This window comes from Eurosta solidaginis, chromosome X (genome assembly GCF_040869045.1).
Source record: "Eurosta solidaginis isolate ZX-2024a chromosome X, ASM4086904v1, whole genome shotgun sequence".
NCBI lineage: Eukaryota > Metazoa > Arthropoda > Insecta > Diptera > Tephritidae > Eurosta > Eurosta solidaginis.
In genome coordinates this window covers 199171731-199194379 of record NC_090324.1, presented here as the reverse complement: position 1 = coordinate 199194379, position 22649 = coordinate 199171731, and the positions used below count along the sequence as shown (strand labels likewise).

General features: G+C 41.5%; 2 protein-coding genes across 3 annotated transcripts in view; both read left to right on the top strand.

Moving 5' to 3' along the window:
* LOC137235367 (nuclear factor 1 B-type-like) overlaps positions 1-22649 on the top strand; it is a 957540-nt gene that overhangs the window by 56091 nt on the left and 878800 nt on the right. The window lies entirely within an intron of this gene.
* LOC137234591 (mitochondrial uncoupling protein 4-like) overlaps positions 5869-22649 on the top strand; it is a 119341-nt gene continuing 102560 nt past the window's right edge. For both annotated transcript variants that reach the window (XM_067758053.1, XM_067758052.1), the window contains exons 1-2: positions 5869-8328; positions 8567-9494. In XM_067758053.1, the coding sequence (XP_067614154.1) occupies positions 7475-8328; positions 8567-8657 (945 nt within the window). In that variant the 5' untranslated portion in view covers positions 5869-7474 and the 3' untranslated portion in view covers positions 8658-9494. The remainder of the gene's footprint in view (positions 8329-8566; positions 9495-22649) is intronic.

Below are 22649 nucleotides of genomic sequence, written 5' to 3'. Positions count from 1 at the left end.
ATCGCTGCAAACAACTGATATAAAAAAGCACTAGTAGATAAGCTCAGAAGAACAAATGGAGAACCAAAAAGTAATAATGGAAAGGAAAATAATAGCTGGACGACTATGACATATACTGGAAAAGCAATATATAAATTGGCAAACATCTTTAAAAAATACAACATTAACACAGCATTCAAAACTTCGAACAATCTAGGGCGAAAACTAAGAACAAACACTAACTCAAATGATCCGTTTAGCAGCCACGGCGTATACAAGCTTACCTGTGGATGCTAGCATAGTTACATAGGACAAACATGACGGCAAATAAGAACGAGGTTCAGAGAACATATTAGAGATTACAACAAAAAAATACGGAATCCAAACATTATACCCGAGTATAACTTCGCGAATCACATGGTCGAGAATGAATGCTCCCCAGCAAACACCAATAAAACAGTTAGGGTTCTTCACATACAAGCACAAGCCCGACGTCTCAACGTGCTCGAAAACATGGAAATCTAGAAACAGAATACATTCGACGGTGTAATTATAAAGGACACAATTTTCGAGCCTTTAAAACTTGTTTACAAGAAACAAAGTAATCACACAGGTACAACAGAAAAACACACAACAACAAATAAACACAAAACAATTAATACACGAAAACAACACACCCACAAAGCGTTTGACCTTCGCCTAAAATTACGGATTTTTACCTATCCCAGTCAGTCACACGAATCGATTAGTAAACCACCCTCGATTCTGAATGAACACACAGCACATACACATAACTAAATATACACAAGCATCAATTTTGACAATACCTGCTCATGTACTTACGAACTATAAATACAGGACAAACGACAACAATAGATCAGAGCTGAAATCGACACTGATAATGGCACAACGCCGAAACCCGTTTGTCTCAAAACCAAATTTGACAAGATATGACGGAAAATCGTTTCAATATACATCATATATAACATTTCTAAAATGAATCTGTTATTGTAATTTTTATCTTGTTCCAAGACGGTGACATTTTCGAAGTCCGGTTAATGCCCTATCTCTACAATGTGATGTTAAAGCTGTTTTGTTTTCCGAAAAATTATTCTTTAATTTTATATTTGATTTGTGAGCGGACATCCTTGTCTTAAATTAAATTTTGTGGTCCCTACATATACTTTCTGGCATAAGTGAGACCCGTCGCCATTACAAGAAATTTTGTGTACCACATCGGATTTGTCATATCTGGATATTTTATTCTTAACATTGCTGAAAATGCACCGGAGCGTATTGTCATACGTAAACGCTAATCGTACGTTTTCCTTATCATATAAGTTCGAATATTTTATCCTCTCCGATAGCCCAGCGACATATGTTGCACATTTGTATATTTTATCCTGCGATGTTTCTCTCACATTTTCACCACTGGGTCGAGAACAGTGGTTATAAATCAGTTTTTTTTTTAATTTGATGGGGAAGTTGTTGTCCCCTAATGTCTCTTTAATGATCTTTATATTTTTATTATGGTACATCTTGTCGCTGATGGAAAGAACCCGCCGCACAAAGTTGTTGTCCCTATTAATAATTATTTTCTTCTCGTGTTGCGAGTTGAAGTTGATGAGTCTTCCGGATGCTGTTGGCTTCTTAAACCAATCCATAGTGAGCATGTTATTTTTCTTAATAACCAGAGTGTACAAGAACGGTAGCTGTTTAGGCCATCAAGCTAAACCCAAGAATGAGCACGGCCAATAGTGACCCAGCCTAATGTAACCTATCTGTGTTTGCTTCTATCTACCTTCGCGCACTAACAACAACGGCTACATATGTCCGTATGGCGTATGTGTATTTGTTGGTGCGCGACTTTCCAATTTAACTTACTTTCGTTCAATCACCCCTCAAAACCGCTTTTCGACGGAATTGAGGGGTGAACGCGTTTTATAACAAAGAAACTCTTTCACCTCCGTGACAACTGCAGCCATCAGCCCTGTTATAGGTAAGATTTTCTTTTCATTTGTATAACTTAACCTGAATATAGTTAGTTAAATTGTGAATTAGCTTTTGAATTACACACTGTGTGTTAACTTTAAAGTGCAAATTATTAAATTGTTAAATTCTTGAATTTAATCTGCTACGTGTTCTTTTCCGTTTTTGTTCTCTTTTTTCAACGAGCGCAAAAAACCCCTTGGGAACTTACTACAGAGATATCGAAGCCCCAAGAGGTTTTTTCATAGTCCTACTACGCCGGAATAATTATAGAAACAATTGAATTACCAGCGACCAACTGCATAACCACAGCAAATCAATATAACCACACAAAAGCGTTTCAAAAGCTAGCCGTTAGCAGCAAAAGCAACCATCAATATAACCATACAAAAGCGTTTCAAAAGCTAGCCGTTAGCAGCAAAAGCAACCATCAATATAACCACACAAAGGCGTTTCAAAAGCTAGCCGTTAGCAGCAAAAGCAACCATCAATATAACCACACAAAAGCGTTTAAAAAGCTAACCGTTAGCATAACGTGAGCGTTTCAAAAGCGACAAGCCCTACACCAGCAAACAAACACGAGCGGTCAAACAAAAGCACAAAGGTACGTGGTTTGAGTTCAATTTTTTTGTTTTTTGCACAATTAGGGAAATTACACATAGTTTAACTTCCCGGCGTACCAACAGCGCGATTTTATTAATAAAAAGCAAGTAATTATACGTACATATGTGTGGCAATTAAGTTACACAGATTTACATAAAGTCTTTTGATTTAGTAGTTTGTTTGCTGTAACGCATATTTTCGAGGAATATCGCAGCCACCTGCACAAATTCAACCCCAAATAACCCCACTTTTCACTGTAGTGTGGCAATTTCTTTGCAACAACACTTTAGCGCACTTTATCGCAAGTCACTGCCAATATTTTAGAACCATTGAACATTTAAGTGTAATCCATTGAGCCAATTCTTTAGGTTCTGACATTTGGATGGCCTTAGTGGAGAAACACACAAAGGGGCAGACATATCTCTTGGACACGCGACAGCCTCGCCCTTGATAATTCTTTATCTCAAAGGGTCCGGCAAAATCTACCCCGGTGTTAGTGAATGCCCGGGTACAGGTGGTTCGCTCGGTCGGTAGAATGCCCATCAATTGTGTTTGCGCCTGTTTCCTATGCACTGCGGATACCTTGCACTTGTGAATTTCTGGTCTTATCATATTTTTCACGCGAGGATAAGCTGATTCCCCCCATGTAACGAGATTTTATGGACAAATCGTGTGATGAGACGAGACAGTCCACTATGATAGGGCAGAATTATGGGGTGGCTTTCGTTATACGAGAGGTCCTTGGACGCCGCGAGCCGCCCCCCGACTCTGATTGTCTCGTCCTCATCGAGAAATGGGTGCAAGGATTGTAAATCGCTCTTTGGCTTGATTGACCCTTTTTCTTTGAGTGTTCTGTACTCCTCCGCATAATGGTTTCGTTGAGCATTGACGATCAGTCGACACATCGTTGCTTTGATCTCAATGGGTGAAATCGTCAGTGATGTTTCATTGAAGGAGATTTTGAGATGAGTCCTTTTGTAGAACCGTAGAACGTAGGACACAACTCTTAAAGCCCGGAAAAGGTCGGAAAACATGTGTACAATATCTTCGTCTTTACGGTTAACCGAGGTTGTGTGGACTTGTAACCTTTTTTCTTCCATGGTTGTAGTGTAGCTTATTTCCTGGTTTGGCCATTCTTTGCCATCTTGCTGCAGCCAAGATGGGCCTTCCCACAACAAGGAATTGTTTACTAGCTCTTGTGCTAATAGCCCTCTACTGGCTAAGTCTGCAGGGTTTGACGCTGAGTCCACGTGACGCCAGTCCGTGTTCCCAACTTGGTCTATTATCTTTGTCACACGGTGGGCCACGAAGGTTGACCATGAACACGGAAGTTTCCGTAACCAAGCTAAGACAATAGTTGAGTCAGTCCATAATAAGGTTTTATGTTTGCCTAAATTAAGGTTCTTGTTGATAGATTCTAGGGTTTCTGCAAGGAGAACTGCTCCACAAAATTCTAGTCTTGGTAAGGATATAGTTTTTACGGGCGCGACTCTTGATTTGGCTAATAGCAGGCTTACAAATATTTGTTCATTAATATAGACGCGCAGGTAAGCGGTGGCTGCGTATGATTTTTCTGACGCGTCACAGAATCCGTGGATCTCCACTGTGGCTGTTGGTGAAAAGTGTACCCAGAGTGGGTTCTGAATTTTTTCTATGTGCTGGTAACTTTCAATCAAACTTTGCCACCGATCCAGCGAGATTGGCGACACGGTTTCATCCCATCCTGTTCCCTCTAACCAGATGCCTTGCATTAACATTTTGGCGGTAACCACGGATTGTGCCAGCCACCCTACGGGGTCAAATAATTTTGCTAAGGCAGATAGAATTTTCCGTTTTGTAAAGCTAGACTGTTCCTCTATGGGTTTCGTTTTGGAGTAAAAGATATCTGAGTGGGCGTTCCACCTAATGCCAAGTGCTTTAACCATACTGGTATCCTCGAAATCTAGGAAATCTTCGTTTAGGAGGTGAGTCTTTGGTAGGCCGTTAGGTAGTTTGTTCGAGTTGGCGGTCCATTTCCTCAGCGAGAATCCTGCTGTCCCCAGGGCCGTAGTAATTTGATATCTTGCTTTAATGGTGTCGGTAATAGTGTGTCCTCCTGCCAGCACGTCGTCAACGTACATTGCATTTCGTAGTATATCTGATGCTATAGGGTGGCTGTGCTCCACGTTGTCCGCTAACTGGAGCAGTGTTCGTATTGCAAGGTACGGGACACAGTTAACTCCGAATGTGACCGTTTTCAACTCATATAGTTGTATGGGCTGCGTACTTTCTGTTCGGAATACAATACGTTGATACTTAGAGTGATCAGCGTGCAATAGAATCTGTCTGTACATTTTTCTATGTCGCTCTTAAAAACATATTTGAAGAAACGCCATCTTAATATGAGAATGGTCAAATCATTCTGTAGCACTGGCCCCGGATGGAGGACGTCGTTGAGGCTGACTCCATTTGGACGCATTGAACACCACTCTTACTTTGGTTGTTGTACTTTCTTCCTTTTTGGCGGCATGATGTGGTAAAAAATAGGTATCACAGTCTTCAGCAGGGATGTGTGTTGGTACCCGGGACATGTGCCCCAAGGTTTCATACTCTGCTAAGACCCTATTGTATTCTGACTGTAATGGTGGGTCTTTAGCTAAACGCATTTCCATTCGGAAAAATTATGAACACGCAATTTTTAATGAGGAACCTAATTGTTTATATTTTGGAAATTCCTGTTTAAAAGGCAAGGATACAATATATTTACCCTCATCATTTCGAATCGTTGTGTTCTTATACAATTTTTCACAATACCTGTCATCATGATTGTATGCCTTGTCCTTGGGGACTTCCTCTGTTTCCCAAAATCAGCGTAGCTCTCTGACTAATTGCACTTCACTGACAAAGGACACATATTTCTCGCTGGGTGAGATTGTTTCGGTTTGGCCGGTCAATATCCAGCCGAACACCGTCTCTTGGGCTAGCAGTGTTCCTAACACGTCTTGCTTTATTCCCCCTAACATCACCTGTGCATAGATGTCGCCTCCTAATATCAGGCCGACTTGCTCATTGACAAAAAAATGTTTATCAGCTAATACTAAGTTCGGTAAGGCCTGCATGGCCATGGCATCCACCTCGCATGTTGGTAGATTGCCAGCTAGTTGCGGCATCACAAGCGCGGTGGTGGCGATATTTATTGTCGGATCAATTGGAGACCGCAGTTTTATGTGACACGCCTCCTTTACTTGTGCTGACACTTGACTGGTGATGCCTGACACGTGCGCAGACATCCGCTGAGATGGAAAGTTTATGCGACGTTTAAGTCTCTCAGTTATGAAAGTACATTCTGGCCCCGAATCTATAAGTGCCCGCGCGGAGAAGTTGGCGTTGTTGTAGAATATATTGATGCGGGCCGTACCTAGTAAAACTCCTTTACTTGTGTTTGTAAAGCAGGCCTTGAAGTGGTTAGTTCCTTTGCTTTGGTTATTTCCAGTGCTTTGGTTATTGGAATAGGTGCGTCTTTGTTGCGCTTGGGCTGATGGGCCAGGGTGGTTATTATTGTTGTTTGCGTTTTGGTTGGTGTTCGTTGCCTGAATGTGTAGGAGTGTATTGTGTCTTTGCCGACAGATGGCGCATGGGGATAAATTTTGTGGAACGTATTCGGTTGTGTGGCTAATTAATCACTTTAAAGCAGCAATCGAGGATGCCGAACGTGCCAAAGAAAACAGAGGTAAGTTTTATTTTTTCCTTAATCTGAGATAACCATTGATTGAAATTCCCTTATTTTTCATTTGATTTCTATAGATTGTGAAGCCAGCACCACGAGTTGGACGGAGGAAGGGAGCTACGGAGCCTGCACGAAGGGCAGGGACAGCTGACGTTCGGAGTCGGCGCACGTGCCCAGGCAAGGTTCTGGTGCCGGCTTTCTCGGAGTGGGGGATTTTTCTTCGAAATCCGACTCCACTGCATCTATCGCGTTGTCCCGTGGACTTTGAGTTCTTTCAGGAGATGACTGATTGCACCCTGGTGGTGCAAGAGATATTGGGGGGCATTCGGGACGCGATTCGTCTAAATTGAGTTGAGGCTTTCCGCCCATATACGCCGCCGCATCTAACTATTTATTTCCGCCCCTAAGTTTATATTTGTACAGTGTAATCAAAAAAAAATATTGTAAAATGTGATAAATAAATTGTACATTAACCCCACTATGAGAAATCAGGTGTATTTGATCTGGGTGGTAATAGGATATTTTGGAGAAGATCATTTATTTCAGGTTATAAATTCCCCTTTTTCGCCATAAAAAGGGTTAAGTCATCTTTTGGGAACATTTTAATAACCTTTGTTCAAATCCGTAAAACACGGCCCAAAAAAGAAGAAGAAAATGGAAAAGATAAAAATAAGAATGTCATTGCGTTTTTCCCGATTTTGCGCCGCCTTAGCATCTGGCAACACCATATGGATTTTTGTAAGTGTACATTGTGTTATTGTAAAAGTGGATTGTATTACCCTTCAATGAATTTCCTGTCATTGATGAGAAAAAACGAGGTACGCATCAGTTAATTTTTTTACACACAATACTAATTCTCATTTTCTTTCTTTTCCTTTCGGGTTGCATATTTGGAAAAAAGGTAAGAACAGCATTCCTTCATCATTCAATTCAAATTGGTCCGGCTCGACCTTTAGTGAAAGTAAAATTTAAAACCGGATCTTATGTGGCAAGGTGCAATCAGCAATCAAATTTTATTATCAACTGGGTGCAATTGTGCTAAGCAGCAGCATTATTAAATGTTTATATATATTTTTGCCATGAGCATGAGGGACCACGTTCAGTAATTTTTTTGTTAAATTTTATTTACTCATTCTATAATTTTTGGCTTTCTTTTACAAGAGATATCCAAATCGTCTACTTTTAATCAATAAAACTATGCAAAGCCAAACGCAGAGTAAATCCGGTGCAGAGTGTTCTCCACCACCACCACCAACGGCCACATCTTCCACACGCAATCAAATGCGTCCAGTGAAGTATTATTATGCAGATTCATTTGCTTGCACTTACGTGGTATCCGTTGTAGCTGCTTCAATTGCGGAACTAGCCACCTATCCACTAGATCTGACAAAAACACGGTTACAAATTCAGGGGGAAGCAGCAGTTGATACAAATGCAAGCATTAAGCCTAAGTATCGTGGTATGATAGCGACAGCTTATGGAGTTGTCAGGGAGGAGGGCACTATGAAGCTGTGGCAAGGTGTCTCACCAGCACTTTACCGTCATGTAGTCTATAGTGGCATACGTATATGTAGCTATGATTTCCTACGTCGTAAATTGGGGAGCGATGAGAATGGCCATATAACATTACCATTGTGGAAGTCTGCGCTCTGTGGTGTGTCTGCAGGAGCAGTATCACAATGGCTAGCTTCACCAGCTGATCTTGTTAAGGTACAAATTAAAATGGAGGGCAAACGCCGGCTAATGGGCAAACCTGCACGTGTTCATGATGCTGCACATGTCTTTAAAGAAATTATACGTCGTGGTGGTATAGCTGGTTTATGGAAAGGTAGCGTACCGAATGTACAACGCGCAGCAATTGTTAATCTTGGTGATCTCACAACATATGATACTATAAAGCATATGATAATGGTCAAATTGAGTATGCCTGATTGTCATACGGTACATATACTTTCATCTATTTGTGCTGGATTTGTGGCTAAGATTATGGGAACACCAGCTGATGTGGTAAAAACAAGAATTATGAATCAACCGACTGACGATAAGGGCAGGTGAGTGTTTACATGACGCTGTTTATATTTAAGATATGTAAAAATCTTTGCTCAGAATGTAAGCGTAAGTGCAAGTGTAGTGTCATGTGGGAACAATGTACATGGTTGAGTTCAATCAGACTCCAATGCGGCGAGTGTCTATCGCTACAAGAAATAGAAGTTTGCATACTATAATGTGTAGATATTCAACGTGTTTTAGATAATACAAATTTGCATTTTTTCTTGTGGCACTTTTCAGTTGTCTGCCTGCCGCAGCCGCTACCAATAGCAGCGACAACAACAACGCAACAGTATCCGAGCATACAAATTTTCGAGTGAATCACATATAAAGACTCTACCGAGGAATATTACACCGTTAGCAAAGGCTTAATGGACGAATTATTTTTCGCAAATGGTATAGTGATCAGTCCAGAAGAAGATTTCGTTGTTGTTGCCGAAACTGGAGGAATGAGTTTGACGAAATATCACCTAAAAGGTGCCAAAGCGGGACAAAGTGAAGTTTTTGTAGAAGGTTTACCTGGTCTACCGGATAATTTGACACCCGACACCGAAGGTATTTGGGTATCAGTAGTACTTGCCGCCGACAGTGAACATCCGAGTGCCAGTAATATGTTTGCCAATTTCCCAGGTATACGAGTATTTTTGGCACGTCTTCTAAATCTCTTCGAACTACCATTCCGTCTAATCAACAATACATCCTAATAAATTGGCACAACAATTCATACATTTTATCGGACAATGTGAGATCACGTTATTTATGGCGCCTAAACGTCAAACAATTGTAAGATTGGATTGGAATGGCAATATTGTTGGATCGTTACACGGTTCTGATAAATCGGTGGGAAATGTTTCACATGTGTTGGAGTTCAATGATTATCTATATTTGGGTTCACCGTTTAATCGATTTTTGGCACTGGCGCTAGGCAACCAGAGATTAAAGTGAAAAAATCGTGAGAAAATTGAGGAGAGTAGTGAAAAGACAAGAACGAGTGAAACTTAAGCGGCACAAACGTCTGAACGTGTCAAGAGTCTTATCAATGAGCGGGCAGAAGAAGAAGAAGAGGATGAGGATGAAGAAAAGGACACTAAGCTGTAGCTGCTGATGCTGGTACTACTACAACAACAGTAGATGAGGAGCAACTTTGAGAATTGGATTTAATTACGATGTAAGTTTTTAACTCGAAACGTTTAAAAAGAAAGAAGTCCAATATGAAGTTCTGAGTATACAGTTTTTGTATACTTTACTGTCGCACAGTGTAATCAAGACGAATTTTATTCCAGAAATTTTATGCAATACCGGAGCGAGGGGGGGGGGGGGGGGTGTGATCGTAGGTTGCATGTTTGGTATAAAGTATCTTTTGTCCGCATGCCAGTTTACAACAGATAGATATATCTCTGAAAAGGAGGGGAGGGGGGAGGGTCGTAGGTTGTATGTTTCGGGCCTGGGTCGTGGGTTCGGTTACGGCTCTCTAGATCCCTGATCCTCTTCGCTGGATGGGAGTAGCACGAGTTTAGTGAGGGGTCTTGTGACCTTTCCCTTTGCCGTCATGAGATCCACTACTCTTACTCGTTCATCCGATCCCGGATGGAGGTTGATAACCCTCCCGGGCCTCCACTCATTGGGTTGCAGGTTGTCTTCTTTTATAACAACTAAATCGTCAAGCTTTATGTTTGCTTTAGGTTGGCGCCATTTATTCCTTTTTTGAAGTTCGGCGAGGTATTCCGTCTTCCATCGTCGACAAAAGGTGTAGTGTAGGGCCTTTAATCGCTGCCATCGATTGATAATTGATGCGGGGTTTTCGTCTGCGTCTGGTTCCGGGGGTGCTAATAGGTGCCCCCCTATTAAAAAGTGCCCCGGGGTTAATGGTTCTAGGTCGGACGGTTGATTTGAAGAAGGTGTTAGGGGGCGGCAGTTGAGGCAGGATTCTATCCTGCAAAGCAGGGTAGAGAATTCCTAAAAGGTGTATTTAAGGTTGGATGCTACCCTTTTGAAATGAAATTTAAAACTTTTCACTCCCGCTTCCCACAATCCCCCCATTTGAGGGGCAGACGCAGGAATAAAATGCCAGCTCAGATTTTGGTATGTATAGGTTTTTACTACCTCGGCGCGTGAGTCAGCCATGAAGGTTTTGAACTCCGCCCTGAGGGCTCTTGATGCCCCGACAAAATTGGTTCCGTTGTCGGAATACACATTCTTCGGGCAGCCTCGTCGCGCGACGAATCTGGCAAAATCCGCCAAGAATGACCGGGTGCTCAGATCGGTAGTCGCTTCCAAGTGGATGGCCTTAGTGGAGAAACACACAAAGAGGCAGACATATCCCATGGACACGCGACAGCCCTCGCCCTTGATAATTCTTTACCTCAAAGGGTCCGGCAAAATCTACCCCGGTGTTAGTGAATGCCCGGGTATAGGTGGTTCGCTCGGTCGGTAAAAAGCCCATCAATTGTGTTTGCGCCTGTTTCCTATGCACTGCGCATACCTTGCACTTTTGAATTTCTGATCTTATCATATTTTTCACGCGAGGTATCCAGTACTGTGCCCTCACTATGGTAGGCACCTTGTCGTTGGCGTGAGGGCTTAGCCGAACTCCATAGCGCCCGACTATGAGGCGGAGCTGTTTAGGACTGACATTTACGCCGTTTCACCTCATAAGAGTGCGGCGGGATGTCGGTGACCAAGAACTGCCAACCCCTAATCCAGGGTGTTATGCGGACCGTGTCTATTGGACGATTTGCAGCCAGGGGCTGTTTTCGAACGGAGCCTTCCCGATACCGGGCCACCTCGGGAAGTATTAATGGCCTTACCACTGTAAGGGGCGCTGCTATGGCGGACGGTTCTTTCCCCGTATATAATACTGGACCGCTGAGCCCGCCTTGTCGGGCAGGTGGTCGTACGACCAAGATGAACGACTCATTACCTGACTGTAATAAGGACGATGTAAAGAGGAGGACTGAGTCGCAATCCAAGTACAACAAATACGAATTAAGCGATGCGTCGGACTCGGGGAGCGAGAGTAGTGCTGATTCAATGAACTCCGTGTTGGAGAAGCACACAAATGAAAACGGAGTAGAAGAGTGGAGAAGGGTACGGAGCAGAGGAAGTAAAAGAGCTCTCTCGCAGTACCGTGCAGCACTAAGAATTGTACAACGCTTGGGAGTAGTGGTCGACCCAACAGAAGTGGAGATCGAGCGCTTGGAATGGGCCCATGAAGCGGTAGAAGTAGGTCGAAGGCAGTTCAAAAGGTTTGCTGCGAGAAACCCTCGGTTCTGCAATCGGTACGAGGAGGAAGAAGCGTCGAATGGCAGAATGAAGAGGCAACGTTCGGCAGAAGGCGACAAGCCTGCTTTCAAGAGGCAGAAAGGACCCAGTCCTAGAGCCGCGAGGCAGGGCAGTCGCATTGACAAGACAAGTAGGCCCAAAGCTGTAAAACAGATGGGCTCCAATAGCGAGGTAGCAACTACCTCGAAAGCTGCGATTCAGAGGGAAGTTCCAATTAAGGAAGTGGGAGATAAGCCAAAGGAAGATAACGCTAAGACTCTGGCTTTCTCGGAGGCGCCAAAGGGAGATAACACTAAGACTCCTGCTTTTCCCGAGAAGATGAGTGATGTGGCAAAGCAGTTACTGACTGTGGCGCTGGTTGATCGTAGCAGTCCTTTCGGAAAATGACTACAGAAAGGTGGAGATCTGTAGAAAGGGAGCTTATTAGCTTAATGCTTAAGATGATGCGGGAACAACCAAGTAAGCCCCTTCCAACCTTTGATTCGGGGGGATGGTATAATGGTGTGAAGATGATAGCGTGCGACAATATCGCGAGCTTGCGGTGGCTGGAGGAAGTGGTTCCAAACCTCCAAAGGCAAGGCACGAACGCGCGGTTTGAGGTGGTGGATAAAGCGCAAATCCCCACGGTACCAAAAGTTAAGGTATGGATACCATGCGTGATGAAGTCGGAGGATACACTGCGACTTCTGCAGAATCAGAATCCGAACATACCGACACAGCATTGGAAGGTACTTACTGTATCTCGGCCTACCGAGGATGGTCAGTTCTACATCTTCCAAATAAACAAGCAGGCGGAGGATATTTTGTACACGCAGCTTGGTAAAATGTCCTTTGGCACTGGCAAAATTTACATGCCACTCAGGAAAAGAAGTCCCGAGGATTAAAACCCTAACACGCTAGAGGTGGGCGAAGTCGAAAAGGACCTCAAAAGCCTAAGGGAAAAAAGACAGGTGGAGGTCCCCGACGTCACCACGAACGTGCTAGAAGAGGACCAACCGCTAAATGGTCCTGTGACTCGCACAGAGGAACACCCTGCACAACAGTCACGAGAGGCTGAAGGGGGCCTCGAATACTCTAAACCAAAAGGGCAAGGGGAGGACGACGACGTCAAGACGAAGGTGCTGGAGGGGGACAAACAGCCCAATGGTGCTGCGAGTCCTACAGATAAACCTCCAATACAGTAAAGTGGCGTCGAGCGAACCCCTCCTAACCCTTGAGGAGGGTTCGTTTGACGTGGCGCTGATCCAGGAGCCGTGGCTCTCATCGGGAGGAAAGGTTTCTGGACTTAGCGCGCGCGGGTTTGGCGTTTACCACGCGCAAACGGAGGGACGGGTGCGAGCTGTAGTAATGGTAAGGAAGCAGCTGCATTCATATATGCTGCCTAATTACACCACTGAGATCTCGTAGCGGTGGCCGTTGAGCAAAAGAATAAGCAGGCATTTATCCTGGCGGCCTGCTACATGGCCCATGCTGCGGAGGTCCCACCGATGAAGGGCAAAAGGCTAGTACAGGAGGAAGGGCGCAAAGGGGGGTTGGTCATAGGCGCAGATGCAAATGCGCACCACAATGCGTGGGGAAGAGCAGATACGAACGAGAGGGACGAATCTCTGTTTTGTTACATCCTGCAAACCAATTTGCAGATAGCCAGCAGGGGAAATGTCCCTACATACATTGGTCCAACATCCAGCAATGTTCTGGATATTACATTGAGCTTCGAGCGTAATATATCGAGGTATGATTGGATGGTTCTTGATAGACCATCATTCTCCGACCATGCGTATATCAACATCAACATCCCCCTAAAGAGGGTAGAGAAGGGAGGAACCTTTAGAAACCCTAGGTCAACGAACTGGACTAAATTCCAGAAACATGTAGAAACAAAACTGGGACAACCCAAAGAGGTTGCTAATGTAGAGGAACTGGAGGAGTCGAATGAATTCCTAACAAGGACGATTATGACTGCGTATAACAAAGCTTGCCCTCTAAGAAGATTCAGAGGAAAAGCAAAGCCGCCATGGTGGAGCAATGAGCTGAGTCTTCTAAGAAGACAGGTAAAAGAAATGTTTAAGTTCGCAAAGACCGCGGAAAGCGAAGCGTGTCGGGACGAGTACAGGGATCTACAAGCGTGAAATTACCAGGGCGAAGAGAAACTCATGGAAAAGTTTCTGTACGGACATAGAGTGCTCCAGCGAAACAGCACGGGTGAAAAAAGTCCTAGCAAAGGGAAACATAGTCCAGGGACTAATAAAGAAAGAGAACGGGGAATGGTCACGTAATAGTGAGGAATCCCTTGAGGTGCCTCTCGATACACATTTCCCATCGGGAGGCGGTTTAGAGGAGCCAGCAGACATCACTCACACTTCGATCACGGAGCTAGTAGTGCCGGGCTTGGTGACCGATACCAAGATCGAGTGGGCACTGAAGACGTTTTCTGAGTTTAAATCGCCGGGCCCAGATGGTATATTCCCGGCCATGCTACAAGTCTCAAGTAGGGTGGTCGTGGAATGGCTTAAAATAATATTCGATGGGTGCATACGACTGAATCATGTACCGCACTCTTGGAGAACTGCTCCTGTAGCTTTTCTACCAAAGGCGGGGAAGATCGGTCACGTGTATCCCAAACACTATAGACCCATTAGCTTAACATAATTTCTGCTCAAAACCTTTGAGAGGCTGATAGATGTGTACATAAAGTCCAACGTGGATGAAAAGCTGCTCTCCACAACACAGCATGCGTACACCAAAGGCAAGTCGGTAGACACCGCATTGCATAGGGTGGTAATAAGCATAGAGAAATCCCTGGAATATAAGGAGTATGCTCTAGAAGTCTTCTTGGACATTGCCGGGGCTTTCAATAATGTTGCAAAATGGGCGATTATGGATGGTCTTAATTACATTAAAGTACATCCTGCCTTAATCAGATGGATCGGCTGCATGTTAAATTGCAGAAAGATTATATCACAATTGGGATTGTACGAGGCCTAGAAATCAGTGGACAGGGGCACGCCGCAGGGAGGGGTGCTATCACCTCTGCTGTGGACGCTGGTCATCAACCAACTGCTCAGGCAATTCGATGAGGGACCCGTAAAACTTACGGCTTACGCATATGACGTTGCAATTGTCATAATTGGAAAGTGCCTTCCAACGATTAGTTCTTTGATGGATCGGGCGCTTCGGGATATTCATATTTGGGCATCTAATGTCGAGTTGAAAGTCAATGTGGAGAATACGGATATGGTCTTGTTTACAAAGAGGTACAAGGTCCCAAATTGGACCAGGCCTAAGTTAGGAGGGGTGACCTTGCAAGAGAAACCTTGCACAAATATCTAGGAGTCATCCTAGACAGTAAGCTGTCATGGAAGCTCAACGTGGAGGAGAGGGTCAAGAAGGCCTCAACGGCACTCTATGCATGTAAAAGAATGCTGGGGTGTACGTCGGGCCTATCGCCCTCCCTTTCTCATTGGGTTTTTACAGCGATTGTAAGCCCTATTCTATACTATGGAGTTCTTGTTTGGTGGAAAGCCACACAAAAACCAACATACCTCAAAAAATTAGAGGGGGTATGCAGACTACCGATGCTTAGCATTACGGTAGCCCTGAAAACAACCCCGACGACTGCACGGTATGCCATTCTGCACATCCCACCTGTAGACCTGATAGCAAAGAACAAAGCGTTAACGACCGCAACCAGGCTCGGGGCTTCGGGGTAGCTTGAGCGCCAACCATATGGCCATAGTAGTATAGCGTCATCAATCGCAAGACGAACAGACTACATGATTCCCTACCTGCGATTCGAGGGAGATCTTAAGGCCACAATAGAGGTGGACGGTGGACGAGGCGATACATGTGTACAACGATGGTTCCAAAGTAGTGGAAGGAGTAGGGTCTGCGGTATATTGCGCTGATCCGCAGATCCTACAGGCTGCTGGATTACTGTAGCGTTTTCCAAGCGGAAATATTAGCCGTAACCAAAGCAGTAGAAACCCTGGAAGAGAATAGCTTAAGCTGCAACCGTGTTAACTTTTATATTGACAGTCAAGAAGCAATTAAAGCAACAATATCGCATAACACAGCATCTAAATGCGTGTTAGAGTGTAAGCAGTCTCTGGAGAGAATCGGGACAGGGAGAAGCATACATCTATATTAGGTCCCAGGGCATATGGGGATAGATGGGAATGAAAAAGCGGACGAACTAGCTAAAAAGGGCGCATCCCTTGAAGCTTGCTCCGTAGATGTCCCAATTAGATTGGGCGAGATTAAGCGAATGCGAGAGGTGCACACGAACGACCAAGCGGGAAAGGCGTGGGTTCAAGCGCGGGGCTGTAAAGTGTCGAAGATTGTGTGTAGGACTTACAACCATAGACTAACACAGTTGCTTCTATCATTAAAAAGAGAGGACTGTAGACTCATGACGGGTATTCTGACTGGATACTGCCTTCTGGCGTCACATGCCTTTAAATTAGGCTTGGTCAGTGATAGCAGAGGTAGAAAGTGCGGGTTGGAGGAGGAAACGATCGAGCACGTTCTGTGCTCGTGCCCTGCACTTGCCAGGCTATGACTCCAGCTGTTAGGAGTGATACAGCTGTCAGATCAAGAAGCAGCAAGTGGCTTAAGTCCTAGGAAGCTTCTAGTATTTGCCAAGAGGACGGAGTTATTTTATAACATAGGTCCTGGTTTTTGATAGGGCTAATCAGTTTGGTTGTTAAAACAAACTTCTGGTAACACTACGGACTCAATCAGTCTATGTGATGTCCTCATGGACCGGCCAGTTCAACCTACCTATATTTTGCGTCAATAAACCAATCCAATTACCATGTTTCATCCCTTTTTTCATATTTGGTATAGAATTATGGCATTTTTTCATTTTTTGTAATTTTCGATATCGAAAAAGTGGGCGTGGTCATAGTCGGATTTCGGCCATTTTTTATACCAAGATAAGGTGAGTTCAGATAAGTAAGTGAACTAAGTTTAGTAAAGATATAGCGATTTTTGCTCAACTTATCGTGTTAACGGCCGAGCGGAAGGACAGACGGTCGACTATGTATAAAAACTGGGCGTGGTTTCAACCGATTTCGCCCATTTTCACAGAAAACAGTTATCGTCATAGAATCTATGCCCCTACTTAAGATTGGTAAATTTTTGTTCGACCTATGGCATTAAAAGTATTCTAGACAAATTAAATGAAAAAGGGCGGAGCCACGCCCATTTTGAAATTTTCTTTTATTTTTGTATTTTGTTGCATCATATCATTACTGGAGTTGAATGTTGACATAATTTACTAATATACTGTAAAGATATTAAATTTTTTGTTAAAATTTGACTTAAAAAATTTTTCTTTTTTAAAAAGTGAGCGTGTTCGTCATCCGATTTTGCTAATTTTTATTTAGCACACATATAGTAATAGGTGTAACGTTCCTGCCAAATTTCATCATGATATCTTCAACGACTGCCAAATTATAGCTTGCAAAACTTCTAAATTACCTTCTTTCAACAGTGGGCGGTGCCACACCCATTGTACAAAATTTTACTAATTTTCTATTTTACGTCATAAGTTCAACCCACCTACGAAGCTTCATCGCTTTATCCGTCTTTGGTAATGAATCATCGCACTTTTTCCGTTTTTAGAAATTTTCGATATCGAAAAAGTGGGCGTGATTGTAGTCCGATTTCGTTCATTTTAAATAACGATCTGAGATGAGTACCCAGGAACCTACGTACCAAATTTCATCAAGATACCTCAAAATTTACTCAAGTTATCGTGTTAACGGGCAGACGGACGGACGGACGGATTTGGCTAAATGAATTTCTTTTTTCGCCCAGATCATTTTGATATATACAAGTCTATATCTATTTCGATTAGTTTATGCCGTTACGGATTACCGTTATGCGAACAAAATTAATATAATCTGTGAGCTCTGCTCAGCTTAGTATAAAAATCTATCTGTAAAACGGATGCCTTGATAAAAAAACTGCTAAATAAAAATAAAAATTTCGATATAGAAATAAATAAAAAGTATTTTTCTAATCTTCCCAATTTTTACAAACAAAAAAATCTATATGTAAAACGGATGCCTTGATAAAAAAAACTGCTAAATTAAAATAAAAATTTCGATATAGAACTCTAAAAATAGCCAATAAAAATGTTTAAAAAGAATTATACAAAACAAGTAAGGAAGGCTAAGTTCGGGTGTACACGAACATTACATACTCAGCTGAGAGCTTTGGAGACAAAATAAGGGGAAACCACCATGTAGGAAAATGAACCTAGGGTGACTCTAGAATGCGTTTGTACGATATGGGCATCAAATGAAAGGTGTTAATGAGTATTTTGAAAGGGAGTGGGCTTTAGTTGTATTGGTGGACGCCTTTTCGAGATATCGCCATAAAGGTGGACCAGTGGTGACTCTAGAATGTGTTTGTACTATATGGGTATCAAATGAAAGGTGTTAATGTGTATTTTAAAAGGGAGTGATCCTTAGTTGTATAGGTGGCCGCCTTTTCGAGATATCACCATAAAGGTGGACCAGGGGTGAGTCTAGAATTTGTTTGTTCGATATGGGAATCAAATGAAAGGTGTTAATGAGTATTTTAAAATGGAGTGGGCCTTAGTTCTAAAGGTGGACGCCTTTTCGAGATATCGCCATAAAGGTGGACCAGGGGTGATTCTAGAATGTGTTTGTACGATATGGAATCAAATGAAAGGTGTTAATGAGTATTTTAAAAGGGAGTGGGCCTTAGTTCTAAAGGTGAACGCCTTTTCGAGACATCGCCATAAAGGTGGACAAGAGGTGACTCTAGAAGGTATTTGTACGATATGGGTGTCAAATGAAAGGTGTTAATGAGTATTTTAAAAGGGAGGCGGCCTTAGTTCTATAGGTGGACGTCTTTCCAAGATATCGTCAAAAAGGTGGACCAGGGATGACTCTAGAATGTGTTTATACGATATGGGAGTCAAATCATAAGTGTTAATGAGTATTTTAAAAGGGAGTGGGCCTTAGTTCTATAGGTGGTCGCCTTTTCGAAATATCGACGTAAAAGTAGACCAGGGGTGACTCTAGAATACGTTTGTACGATATGGGTATCAAATGAAATGTGTTAATGATTATTTAAAAGGGAGTGGGACTTAGTTCTATAGGTGGACGCCTTTCCGAGATATCGCCATAAAGGTGGACCAGGGGTGACTCTATAACGTCTTTGTACGATATGGGTTTCAAATTAAAGGTACTAATGAGGGTTTTAAAAGGGAGTGGCCCTTATTTGTATATGTGAAGGCGTTTTCGAGATATCGACCAAAATGTGGACCGGGGGACCCAGAACATCATATGTCGGGTACCGCTAATTTATTTATACGATACTGTTCCTGCCAAGATTCCAAGGGCTTTTGATTTCGCCCTGCAGAACTTTTTCATTTTCTTCTACTTAATATGGTAGTTGTCACACCCATTTTACAAAGTTTTTTCCAAAGTTATGTTTTGTTTCAATAAACCAATCCAATTATCATGTTTCATCCCTTTTTTTCATATTTCGTATAGAATTATGGGATTTTCTTAATTTTTCGTAATTTTCGATATCGAAAAAGTGGGCGTGGTAATAGTCGGATTTCGGCCATTTTTTATAGCAAGATAGGGTGAGTTCAGATAAGTACGTGAACTAAGTTTTGTAAAGATATATCGATTTTTGCTCAAGTTATCGTGTTAAAGGCCGAGCGGAAGGACAGACAGTGGACTGTGTATGAAAACTGCGCGTGGCTTCAGCCGATTTCGCCCATTTTCACAGAAAACAGTTATCGTCATAGAATATATGCCCCTACCAAATTTCACAAGGATTGGTAAATTTTTGTTCGACTTATGGCATTAAAAGTATTCTAGACAAATTAAATGAAAAAGGGCGGAGCCACGCCCATTTTGAAATTTTCTTTTATGTTTGTATTTGTTGCACCGTATCATTACTTGAGTTGAATGTTGACATAATTTACTTATATACTGTAAAGATATTAAATTTTTTGTTAAAATTTGACTTATAAAAAATTTTTTTTTAAAAAGTGGGCGTGTTCGTAATCCGATTTTACTAATTTTTATTTAGAACACATATAGTAATAGGAGTAAGGTTTCTGCCAAATTTCATCATGATATCTTCCACGACAGCCAAATTACAGCTTGCTAAACTTTGAAATTACCTTCTTTTAAAAGTGGGCGGTGCCACGCCCATTGTCAAAAATTTTACTAATTTTCTATTCTGCGTCATAAGGTCAACCCGCCTACCGAGTTTCATCGCTTTATCCATGTTTTGTAATGAATTATCGGACTTTTTCGATATCGAAAAAGTGGGCGTGGTTATGGTCCGATTTCGTTCATTTTAAATAGCGATCTGGGATATGTGCCCAGGAATCAAGATACCTCAAAATTTACTCAAGTTATCGTGTTTACGGACGGACGGACGGACGGACATGGCTAAATGAATTTCTTTCAGATCATTTTGATATATAGAAGTATATATCTATCTCGATTAATTTATGCCATTATGGATTACCGTTATGCGAAAAAAATTAATATACTCTGTGAGCTCTGCTCAGCTGAGTATAAAAATTATAAGATTTGCAATGCTTCTCACCCGTTCATTTAAGTGGTTTTATAACCACGGCCGCTCTGTAATATTCTTGAGTGGATGAGGTCTAGTGATACCCTCGCCGGGTGAGGACCTGTAATAGAAATAAAAAAACCTTAATGAAATTTCTATTTATTTCTGTTTGCATGTGTAAGTATGTATATGTAGCTACGTAACTTATTTTATGAAATGTATGTCTTATTTATTTGCATTAGTTATTTTACATTTTCATTTATTTAATTAATTAATTTATTTAATTTATTGTATCGGTTTATTTAGAAAATTAACAATACTATTTTTACTTTTTTTGGTAAAATTTTTTTTTTGTAAGATAATAAGTATTTTATAAAGTTTTTTTTTATTTATTTAGGATTTTATTTTGTTTAAAGCTTTATTCAAGTTTAGGTTTTATTAAATCTTAGGTTATATAAAATTTTAGGTTTAATTAAATTTTATATTTTATTAAATTTTAGATTTTATTAAATTTTAGGTTTTATATAATTTAAGGTTTAATTAAATTTTAAATTTATTAGCTTTTGTGATTTTATTTAAACAAACTGTATTTTTCACTTACCTTGTAGCTTGCTGCAGGTCCGTTTTTGAGTGTACTGGTGGCCGGTTCCCTAAATTTGCGGTAGAAAAAAAATTTCGGCACTTTCAACTGTTTTCAATACTTTAAACTTTAATATATATATATTTTTTTTTTACGCACTTTTAACCGGTAAGACATCCTTTTCTGTCTACACTGACACTTCCATAATTAATTTAAGTTTTATTTCGGCTATTAAGCGCAGCCACCACCAATGGTGGCACCTATAACACACTTCTAATCATTCGCATTATTTCCTCCACCTTGATTGTCGGGTTTATTATGTCTTCTATGGTGGGTTCCCTAGTCATTCCTATTATTTTCCCCAGTTTCTTTAGTCCTTCTAATTCCTTTTGTAGGTCTCTAGTGTGTTGGGTATTCTCGTCCTACCATTGGAGGGGGAAGTCTGAAGAGTCCCTTTGCATTTTAATTTATTACTAACAGAGTATTTAAGAGGCTTTATAAAAACGTCCTAAATATTCCAATTTACGTATTTAAATTTTGAATTTTAATTTTTGAAAAATTTTCTATGTAACATTTAATTTATTCTTTTTAATTTTTAGATTAAATTCCTGATTTAAAAAAAAACCTAAGCAAAAATAAAATTTTTGCTAATGGGTAAGCGTTCCTAAGGCCGCTCAATTTATTCTAAAATTATACGTACTTATTCTAAACATTTTTATTTAATTGTTGCTTCTCCAGCTTGTTATTCACGTCCAATGCTGGGATCCTGTGGTATATATTTCATTTCAACTGTTATTCATGCCTAATGTTGGGATCCTGGTCTGTACATTCCACGTCTCCTGCTATTCACGCCTAATGCTTTTCACCTGGGGTGTATATTCCACTTCACCTGCGCGCTCCTTCCTCTGTTAATTTAAGCTGTATAATTTTTTGTGTTGTCCTTTTGCTGGCCTTGTCTGCAAGTATGACCCTTCGCTCGATTTTTGAGCGTGGAAATCAAAATTTCTTAAAAAGGAAATTTGTTCCTTATGCCTTATTGGCAGACTTTAATGAATTTACTTTTTGTTTAAATTTTGCAGGGTCTCCTCCAGCTAGATTTTTAGCAGTTTTGCCAATTTTAATCTAGTCTGGCAGGATCGCCATGTAAAATGTTTGAAGAGGCGAATCCTGCTTGGGTTATTATCCAGGATCTTCCTCCAGCTAGATCTTTAGCAGTTTTGCTAATTTTGATCTAGACTGGCAGGATCGCCATATAAAATATTTGAAGAAGATAAAACAAAGTAATTTCAATGAGCCCTTATGTTCAGCGCAGAAATCTGATTGTTCTTTATTCAGAAATACTTTCTCTTTCATAGTAAAATGACTTACAATACTCTTACGATATTTACATACAATACTTACACAGTAAGAATAACTACATTCTATTTCTATATACCAGGTCAGCAAAATATTCTTATTACCTAACTATGTAATAATATTTGGGCAGTCGCATTGACAAACCGACGCTGTCGATCAGTCATACTGATCGATACTTGAGCTGCTCAGTGTGACGCATACGGGTTAAACAACTGTAAATGGATACGGCTTCCCGCTGGGCTCAATATAACTTATCTATGCCGCTATGACTGTGTCGCTATGAGTTATTTGCGTGTGGTCGAAAGTGAAATTCATTTGGTTGTGCATTACAAGCTAGACTCATTCATGCATTTACATCAATACAAATACCTTGTCTTGTGGTAATGCCACACAGATTTCAATGTTTGTTTTATCGCCATTATTGAATCTTCAGTGCTTAGAAGGTTTCTGGCTGTTCCTTTTAGCTTGGTTTTTATCATTGAGACATCAACAACCTCGTGGCTATCCTTGATCTGTTCCAGAATGTCG